Source organism: Ictalurus furcatus, chromosome 16 (assembly GCF_023375685.1).
Source record: "Ictalurus furcatus strain D&B chromosome 16, Billie_1.0, whole genome shotgun sequence".
Classification (NCBI taxonomy): Eukaryota; Metazoa; Chordata; class Actinopteri; order Siluriformes; family Ictaluridae; genus Ictalurus; species Ictalurus furcatus.
The window spans coordinates 987,856-997,993 of record NC_071270.1 but is presented as its reverse complement, the minus strand read 5'-3'; the positions used below and the strand labels follow the sequence as shown (position 1 = coordinate 997,993).

The 10,138-nt window shown below is 41.8% G+C and overlaps 1 protein-coding gene across 3 annotated transcripts; it reads right to left on the bottom strand.

Moving 5' to 3' along the window:
- Nucleotides 1–497: 497 nt before the first annotated feature.
- Nucleotides 498–9,921, bottom strand: smad4a (SMAD family member 4a). Of its 3 annotated transcripts, none has more exons than XM_053644567.1 (12): nucleotides 9,535–9,921; nucleotides 8,054–8,397; nucleotides 7,161–7,335; nucleotides 7,039–7,068; nucleotides 6,666–6,875; nucleotides 5,440–5,562; nucleotides 5,167–5,274; nucleotides 5,027–5,077; nucleotides 3,929–4,112; nucleotides 3,368–3,536; nucleotides 3,018–3,156; nucleotides 498–2,530 (listed from the first exon to the last, which is right to left on the bottom strand). In XM_053644567.1, the coding sequence occupies exons 2-12, from the start codon at nucleotides 8,291–8,293 to the stop codon at nucleotides 2,319–2,321; spliced, it is 1,641 nt and encodes a 546-aa protein (XP_053500542.1). In that variant the 5' UTR covers nucleotides 8,294–8,397; nucleotides 9,535–9,921; the 3' UTR covers nucleotides 498–2,318. The 3 variants fall into 3 exon arrangements, with proteins under 3 accessions (XP_053500542.1, XP_053500545.1, XP_053500543.1); XM_053644570.1 differs by having other exon boundaries at nucleotides 7,167–7,335; XM_053644568.1 differs by having other exon boundaries at nucleotides 9,749–9,921.
- Between the last annotated feature and the right edge of the window lie 217 nt (nucleotides 9,922–10,138).

Here is a 10,138-nt window from a genome sequence, read left to right as displayed (position 1 = left end):
TGTTGCTAGCTTTACCCATGCAGCTTTTCATGCTCATCACCCTGGCCTCATGACAAAGCTACAAAATGCTACACAAAACAGAATATAAAAACAGATTGTTGATTAACATTATGGAATTCTTTGCACCACATTAATAGGAAGATGCTTTTCTGCTCACCGTGGATGTAAAGTGCGCTTGAGTTACCGTAGCCTTCTTGTCAGCTTGAACCAGTCTGGCCATTCTCCTCTGACCTTTCACATCACTGCTGCGCACTGGCTGTTTTTTTGTTTTTCGCACCATCCGGTGTAAACCGGGGGACGAAGGATTTCTACACCCAAACAAACGCTTGCAGTGATCAACAACGGAGATATAACATCACAGGGCTGCACATCGCCCAACCCTGAATGGCTACCTCTTAAGTTTAGTACAGCAGGAAGTGTGTAGAAGCTTGAATCAGACCGGAACTCTTAAACATGAACACGTGTGTGAATGACAAAAACACACAAGACAGCAGAAATTGTTCAACATCCTAGTTTGAAATATATTTCGGTTAACTGATAAAATCGATTATCTACCTGAAAGAACAAGTGTTCCTATGGAAACTGCAATCCTCTTTGTTTTCAATACAAATTGCTATAGCATACATCAGGCTGCATAATCGTAAAAGTAGCAAAAAGAATCATACTAGGTGAGACTACTAAGACACATGCCGAGACGATTGTCTAAACTCGGTCAGTTTGTACTTAAAGCAAAAGCGCCGAGACGTACACACACAGGCTTTAAGTAATACTGACGTTATTCTCCGTTCTCTCTTTTCATATGGCTTCATGAGCGCATAGAAAACATGTTCGTTTTCCGGTTTCATTCTAATTAACACATTAATAAGATTTATTCACTGAGAACATGTCAATTTGGAAAGGTACACATTTACGAGTTTGGTGTGAGAGAGAGAGGGGGGGGGGGGGGGTATGAGGCTTGCTTCAAGGCCAAGTCTGTATGAAGTGGAATCAGCACAAGCCCTTTCAACATGCATTTAAACATACAAAGCACAGAAGTATGGCTATTATTACTATTATTATTATTACGTTTTTATAATCTGTTGATTGTGTGAACAAACCCTACTGAAGGTTTAATGTCCCAATAATAAAACATTAACGTGTCGGGATGGTTGTGCTAAATGTTAGAGGAGAAATTCAGGAATTTATTTAATAAAGTGCTATATTATTTCATAACGAATGGAAAAAAAATATTGCGCCCATACAAATGAAGCTGATGTCCGTCCTAACAGCTTTATATTACAAAGTACACGTATATAATTTCCCCTCAATCTTCCTATCTCTTACCTGTAGTAAAACGTGTTTATATGATGTATTAAGAAATAATCAGGGTCAGAACCAGTTATAATTACTTTACTCCCTTCCAACGAGAAAAATAATAATAAAACGCTACATGGTTAATAAGCTAAGGGATGGCTCGAATTTTGAAACAGCAGTTAAAGGTGCAATCGATCATCTCCAAGTGTAACAATCCTGTATTTTTATTTTAAACTATATCGTCATTGGGGCTAATTTGTTCATTTTAGTTTTCTGTTGTGAATCTAACTTGGATCCCTGCTCAGTTTTCTGACTCTAGAAGCAAACATGCAGGATGAACGGATGATGTGGGGGTTGGGCTGGGGAAAAAGAAGCAGAAAGATTGCAGGGGGGGGGAAAAAACAAAAAAAACAAAGTGGTTTTATAGTTAATGAGAAAGGCCTAGTTTCTGCACTATATTAATACACAGGTCAGCAACTTCATCATGGACCAATATGGCATAAACGTAAATCATTAAACATTCCTCTGTAAAGCGGTGATTAATTTCCGGTAGCGCAGACATGAAACGTCCCTGAACATCTTTGTGTTGCAGACTGTAGAAACTGCATCCATGGAGTCTGGAAAAACACCTTCAGTCGATATAAAGACGTTAAGTTCGTTATGCACTTCCTGGGTTTATAATATCTGCATGTGAAGAGTGTTCCTCCCATAACGCTCACACAATTTAATAGTTCGTTAATACAACCTTCGCACCGTTGTCGGGGCCTTGAGAAGAACAGCAACGATAAGGTGTTTGTGGATGAAATCAATCATGGAGCATCTTTCCACTGTTATTACCTATTAAAAAGTCTCATGTCTGTCGTGCCAACATCCATGAGCTCGCCTTTTGTTTAACAAGAGGCTGAGGGTCAGCTTTGAACTCGTCCACGCTGTCGCACAGTTCATCGGCATTAGTTACCTGATTGTGGAAAAACAAAACCTCGGTCGGTTCTGTGCCTGGCTCTAACAGGGAGAAAACGCTGCGCTCAGTCCAGCGGCTGGGGGTCTGCTATGGGCATGGTGTGCAGCACCTCGTCCAGCAGCTGCAGGGCCCGGTGCAGGTGGATCTCGATCCAGCATGGTGTCTCCTTAATGCTCTGCCTTGGATAATCGGGACCCCAGCCTTTCACGAAGCTCATGCGCAGGATGCACAGCCTGCGCAGGTCGTCCACGCCGATGCCAGCGGCTGCAGACAGACCTAGAGCAGAGCACAATACGCTGTGATCAGCAACAACACTACAATCATTTATAACTTCATTATGATTAGAAAAGGTGTGTGTGTGTGCAGTGTGCTTCCTGTTGTTTTTGCCACATTGCTCATTTCGATTCCTAAACATCAAACCCAAAACAAATGCAAAACTCAGCATGCACACAAATAGTTTAGATAGGCGAAGAATATTTTACATTTGCATGAGAATGACTGATGTCCTGAAAAGGGAAAAGAGTGCGGAAAACCTTTTTATGCAAATATTTACAATGTGAATGATATCTTTATGTGCAAGCTATTATTACTAGTGCTAATTATTAAATATCGGCTGTAGGATGGTTTAGGAGGACAGGAGAAAGATGAGCATGCGGTATATGGCAGAAGTATGGCGACCAAGCTTTCTTCTTTTAATAAAGAGGTCCATGTTACCAATCTTTAATCACGAACCATTTTAGAAAAACCAGAGGCCGTTACTTACTGATTGCGGGGGCGATGCCGCCCACAGATCCGGGCCCAGGGATGTTTCCAGCCACCGCCGCTGCCTGAGCTGCAGCCGCTGCCTGAGCCGTAGCCGCCTGCTGCTGCATTTGCCGGTGACACTGACGCAGGTCAAACACCTGCATCACAATAACAAGGGAATAAAGCAGTGCCATAACTTATGAGGCAATGTTTTGATCCTATAAAATTTTTTTGGATGAATGTCACTCAGCTAACAAGAAAGGAATCGAATCTGAGGTCACCAAACATTCCACATCAGTTGTCGTTCCCATAAAAACAGGATAAAAGTGTATAGTGCAGAATATCCTTACAGACACAAATCAGTCTCACCTTGATGTACGCACTCGGGTAGATCTTATGCACGGCGTCTCCAGGGGCACGGCCGGCCTCTCGATCCAAGTAGTAGCTCTGCACGAAGACGGCGTGGTCACTGAGGCAGCGCACCCACACATCACCCTCACCTTTACACTCCAGCTGGACGCCTTTACCAATGTGCAGCCTGGGGACCAACAAATCCGTCTTAAACCCTACTGTTACCCTCCTGCTCCGGTTAAAATGGTGCATCTGAATTTATTAAACGTGGAATAACAAACTGGTCTTGGAACAGAAAGACGACATTCATGCAAAGTCATATTCCCTCCACATTTCTTTCCATTATTTAGATTTGTGTCTGCGTTGTTTCTCACTAAATTGAACATAAAATATTCACTAACAGTTACAATTACGGGCTGGATCGGCAGGAAATCCAGTTCACGTCTCAAGACGGACACACACAATGCACTACATACAATTCAAATAACTAAACGCGTTACACTAGTGTAATAACGAACGCTAAAACAGGACTTTGCGAAACAGATGATAAGTCGATATCATTTGAAACGTTACTCAGACCTTGCTCTTTCGATGGCCTCGGTTCTGTGCACGTTGCTTAGCTGGCCCAGACAAAAGCGGTCTCCTCCTGATGGGTCCACATAGCCATCCACAGTCACGATGGGGCAGTTTGAGGGAACCTTAAAAGTCTCGCCGACCTGCACGTCCATCTCAAAGTAGGCGATGGAGCACCAGTACTCAGGAGCTGGGTCAGGAAAAAACAAACATGCACTCAAAAATGTATTCGTTTTCATTTGATGTAACTATAACAAACGAGGGCGACTGGACTTGTATAATCCGGAAGACGTTTTGCGTCTCATCCCCCAGGGGGTGTGACATTACTTTAGGGGTAATTCCATTTAATACTATCGAATAACTAATCCAATAACCTGGATAACTGAAACCCTTCATACTCACTGAAGAATGGACTCTGGGCACCCACTAGTCCATTCCAATTCAGAGTGCCCGAGTAATATGATTATAAACGTATTCTTTAAGCATCCTGATGTAGAGCACTCATATTTCTATAGCTTACATTGTGCTCCCCTCCCCCAACGTATTCATTTCTTTCATTACAAAAATTTTTTTTTTTTTACAATTTTTTTATTTATTTATTTATTTTAAACTGATGACTCACAGCGAAATATTCCGAAAAGGAGTCGATAAGTGTGCAGCGTAGGTGTGAACTCCTTTAATACGGTTTAAAAAGCATCCCAGGGAAATTCCTCAAGAAATCGGTCGAGAAAATGCGAAGAATACATTTCTGGAAATTCTCAGTAAAAAAAAAAAAAAAAAGCGTGTCTACTTTGAAGATGCTAAAATTATTGTTAAGTTATTTTGGACTTTTTATCACAACATAATTCACATAGTTCCATTTGAGTTTCTCCAGAGTTTTGATGACTTCATTATTATTATAAAATGTGGGGGAAAAAAATAAATAAAAATAAAGAATGAGTGTTTCTAAACTTTTGACCGGTAATGCGAGTGGCTCTCTCTCTCTCTCCATATACATCACATACACTTTTATTGTATTTAATCAATGTCTATACCATAAAGCCAGACTATCTAAAATGCGTGTCTGTGAATGGAACTTAAAGACACTGAACAACAAGTGCTTACCTGGGTGGTTTGAAATCGGTGGCTGAAATGCTATTTCATTGTGTACAGGCCCTGAGGGGAACAAAAAAACAAAACAATCGATCAGATAAACAGGGCTGAGCTGGGAATCTACTACAGCACTATCAGAGATTTAAACTTACAGTAGTGTCCTGGATGGTGCATGGGTGGATGATGTTGTATATGCCCATTTTGTTGTGGAGGCACACCGGGAGTAAAACTGCTGCTTCTTGTCCAAGTGGAGGTGGCATCTAAAGAGCACAGGTGAAACAAACACAAGCTCTGAAGCAAAATTTCCTCCAGCGTTTGTGTTTTCAGCTAAATGAGTCACCACATCAAAAGTAAAAGGAGCTTTCGCTCGTGCATAATGATGCTGAATAGATGCTGAAAAGCTTTCCGGTCGGGAAGAAGCTTACTGTGATGGTAAGTGGAGGAGTTGCCTGGGGGAAAGCCGTTCTGCTGCGTCCCCTGCCCTGTTCCCGAAGCAATCTGTAGCAGCCCCTCGGTGCTACGGCTCCCTGAGAGGATACTGGGCTGAGCTGAGGAAAGAGAGTGGGATTTTATTTCTTCTATACGGTTAAGCACACAGGACCAGAGTCATCAATATCAATTACTCACAAGGATGGTAATAGTTTAGCAGAAAATAATACATTCAGAAATATATGTAAATTTTACTACACAAATACAAAACATGACCAAGAACACCATCCGTCCTAATTAGAACACTCTTGCTGGAAAGCTTAGTATTGATAACACGCCGAAACGACAGTCTATGGGTGCTTCTCAGTAATTCAACACCTTCCCAATCCTACAACTTCCTTCAAATGTTGACTCGGAAATAGACAGAAGCAGAAGTCCTTCTCAGAATCATTATCAAGGAAACAGCAATCATTTTAAAGTGATCAGAAAGCCAGTTTTGTTTTTAACAGTAAAGATAGACAGGTGCTTCTGACACCTAAATATTTCTGATATGATTCTACGACACATTCTTTCCTTTTCCAAACGAAGGCCAACAAATGATAATCAGCAAATTAACAAGGACATCAAGATCAATTGGTACAAAAATAAAACTTGATCACGACGTGCTAGTTTGCATAACGCTTGCAGACATTACGTTGACAAGAGATTAAAAAAAAAAAAAAAAATTAATTGTACGTTCAATACTACTCGATTGTAGTTTGTAATCACATCATCCGACACATGCTTCCTCCGAGATGCACGGAGCCATCTTCAAACTGCTGCTTCACATGGCAGCTGGAGGCGATTCTGCTCACAGACGCCCACGATTAGCTAGCATCGCTCTGATCCATGGAGAAGAAGGGAGAGCGCAGTGTTATCCTTCGATCCTTGACATACACATCAAGCCACGAATAGCTATTTTACAGCTGGGATTCAAACTCAGGAGCCAGTACATGCAGATCTTTTACACCCAGTAACAGATGCTACAGCTGAGAAACCAAGCGACACTGCCTTAAAGTGACTGTTTACTCTCATTTGGCAAACACGTTAAGTGTTGACTGCTCTGTCCTCGTGCAGTCAAGTGGGTGGGAGGCGCGAGAAAACACAAAAAAAGGATGTAAGAAACGGAGAAGGGGAAGTGTGATGAAAGAAATGAGAAGCACCCAATATGAGAAGGTCTTACTTGAGGATCCCACTGGGATACTGGAGAAGGCAGAGGTGGAGGCTGAGCTGCTGCCTTCAGCAGGAGGGAGTAGGGCAGGACTGCTGAAGGCCGGCTCAGGCATGGGTCTTGTAGGAGGGTGCTGGATGGTCTGGATGTGGCCCTCAGAATTGGGTAAAGACGACGGGCAATCATAATCATACTCGTCTTTCACCATAAGGCCAGAGGAACCTGGAACGTGTAAGACACAGCTTGTGTTAACACAGCTTTTAATAATGAGGCGTGTTGGGTATAACATCTTTGGCCTGTAAAACTTGACATAAACTACTAACACCAAAAGGAGTGAAAACCAGGATGAAATAGAAGTATATCAAGAGACAAACGTGCGACTCACCTGTACCCGAGAGTGTAAGTCCAGACAGGTCTGTGGAGGAAAAACATAACGCTCGAGCTTAACACACGTATAGAGGAGACAACAAACCACGGCATGGTTACAATGCGAGCTCTCTGACTGACCTATACCTGGTGAAACCACTCGCTCGTAGTGGTAAGGGTTCACGCAGACGCTGTCACACTTCAGGTCGAAGGCGAACTGGCAGTATTTGACGTGCTTTAACTCGTTCTTGTGGAGGTCGGGCCACCGCCACAGGCGCGCGTAGATCACGTGAGGGAAACCTTTACGTCCGGCCACCTTAAAGACAATAGAGAAGACACTTGAGCCTGGAAACCAAAACTGAGAAGCAACAGAGGAACAGAGTAAACATGGGGATAGAATTACAAGCAGCATGTGTTACTGTATACACATGCTCGAGAGAGAAAAGGCTTGGTATGGAAAATTCACACCACGGTAATTGTACATCATGATCTCCAGTTTATTACGTGATCCGAGAACATCGACTGGGCAGCTGCACGGCGCGAGATAACTTACACGGTTAAAGAAACTACCCTACAGGACTCGTCACTTTTAAACGTTTTGCTGTACAAACAGTTTGTCTTTCTCGGTGTCTCTCTCGTTATTTATTTACAGTTGTTGATTATCTTTTTACACAGCAACTCTGACAGCAGTGCATTCACAGGGACTTGTATGGCGAACGCCCCACATAAACCGAGTCTAGTAAAGGAACGACTTTTAATATAATAATGGGACCTAACCTGCTTCCAAAATATTAAATATAACTATAAACACACAGACATTCAATAAATAAATATTTTTTTAGAATTAGCAAATTGCTGTGGTATACCACAAATAAAACCCTTAACAGTCCAACCACCGTGTCGTTGTAGGGAAATAATCAACGGCATGTCTCGTTATGTTTTATTCCCTAAATAGCACAACCATATACTGTAGGCATAAGTAAACCATCATGCTCCTAGTCTGGTCAGATGGAAACATGCAGGTCTTCATGCACCTGAAGCCGTCCGTCCAGAGTGCGCTGGATGGTCACACACTTGCTGGGATGAGCTCCGTTGGTGGTGATGGCAGTGATGAGCGAGTCAAGTTCATCCTTCTTCTCTTTCAGCTTTTTCACCAGGCTCTCGATGGCTCGTTTGGCGAACGTCTCGCTCTCGCCGCCCTGCCTGTGGCACATCAAGCTGTGCACGATGCTCAGGCAGGCGTCGTTGCTGGTCGGCGTGTTCGTGATCGACATCCTGAATGACCTCGCTTGTCGCTGAGCCTCTTTAAAACGGTCTCGCCAGATGTTCAGAAACGCATCAACAGGCTGCGTTCTGGTGCGTCCATTCAATTCTCAACCTGAAAGAAACACGGTTTAATTAGATAACTGTAGAACGGGGGAAAAAACGTCAACACAAGACATACCCGAGATGCTGTCTAGATTTATTAGAGTGCGCTTTGCACTTCAGGAAAACCATCACACAGAAGGACAAATCCACCCTGAACGACTTGCTTATAAATATTTACATTCAACACGTACCTATCTATTTTATGCTCAAACTCTGAATTAACTTTTTTTCAACAGGGGTTGGTTCACATACATTTTGGATAAAATGATACTAAACTACCCAAAATGTTGTTCAACTAGGAAATGACCCATTACCAATTACCGTTTCCATTAAAACCATTACAAATTCTATATGATAGGTTCTACTGGTTTTTAGCAATAGACCAGGGATATCGTTGCTGAAAAACAATCCACAAGACAAAAAAGCTCTTGCTCTTTTTGTTGTTGTTTTTTTAGGATCCGATTGTTTAATTAATGAGATTCAATAATCAACATCTGTGATGCGTTTCAGGATGGAATTCTGATTTATTACCGTGAAACCGTGATCTTTATGTCGATTCGGTTATCATACCGTCCGATATTCAAACCGTAACTCCAACAGGAATACATAACTCAGTCAAATCAGTTTAACTAGGTGGTGAAATGAATAAACATCCGTGAAGCTCTACTCGTTCGATTAGTCTCAACATAAAACTCGCTTTTTTTTTTTTTAAACTAAGAAAAATAAAATCAAGCATACACAGCGTTAGCCAGAATGCTAGTGGAGGTTAGAGGACACAGTTGGAAGTGTATTCCCATAGCATACTATTCATTCAACTACTAAATAAATAAATACTTTTGATTAAAAATATATATATAAAGACGGTGACTCTTATTAAATAAATTAGCGCATAGTTTCAACACTGTGTATCCGAGTTTATCTCAGTTATTACACTCGCTGCTAGCTAGCCGCCCATCAAGCTAATATGAATAGCTAGCAAAGGGTTCGTTAGCTAACGTCAACAAGCTAGGACTTACACAAACTTTCAGTAGCTTGTGTTATGTTACTGTGGCACTTCTGTTCAGTTTCACATATTTAAAAGTAATTATTCCTTAACTCCCCTTCAAGAAAACACAATGTTTATCAGCGTTAAAGACGGTAACGTTACCTTGGTAATTCGCTGCTGAGTGAGTAACGAGTTAGCTAACCTAAGCTAAACTAAACTAAGCTAAGCTAAGCTAAGCTAAACTAAGCTAAGCTAAGCTAAGCTAAACTAAGCTAAGCTAAGCTAAGCTAAACTAAGCTAAGATGGATACGTCCACTCTCTCGTTTAAAATAAACAGTCAGTAAAACAAACAAACCAAAAAAAACTCACGCCCTACATTTGCGTTGGAGTGATATCCGAAATATGTAGAAAATAAAAAGGCTACATTAAGCATAAGCGAAAAGAAGTGGTACTTTTGAACAAAAATAAACACGCGAGCCTCGGAGCTCGTGCACCATCTTACGCCCAGCAGCTGCTTTGATTTTCCATAGCAATATGGCGAATTGCGCATGCGCAAAACTGGCTAGGAAAACTAGAAATAATACGGCGAGGAGTCATAAAGCCGCAGGCCGCTAGAGTGCGCTCGTGTGATAGGGACAAGAAAGAGGTGACGTTCCCTGAGGTCTGGAACTGAGCTTATGTGAAATATAGTCAGGGTTGTTGTTTTTTTAATCTTCACAACCCAATAATAAAAATGTTAATATAATAGTACCGACGATAGATATAA

What these genes read in the sequence shown, in the direction of transcription:
- smad4a (XM_053644567.1), bottom strand. Translation starts at nt 8,293, where the DNA reads ATGTCGATCACGAACACGCCGACCAGCAACGACGCCTGCCTGAGCATC. An exon ending in TATCCCAGTGGGATCCTCAA is followed by an intron (nt 5,563 to 6,665) that starts GTAAGACCTTCT and finishes CTCTTTCCTCAG; the next exon opens with CTCAGCCCAGTATCCTCTCA. An exon ending in GAGGCCATCGAAAGAGCAAG is followed by an intron (nt 3,537 to 3,928) that starts GTCTGAGTAACG and finishes GTTGGTCCCCAG; the next exon opens with GCTGCACATTGGTAAAGGCG.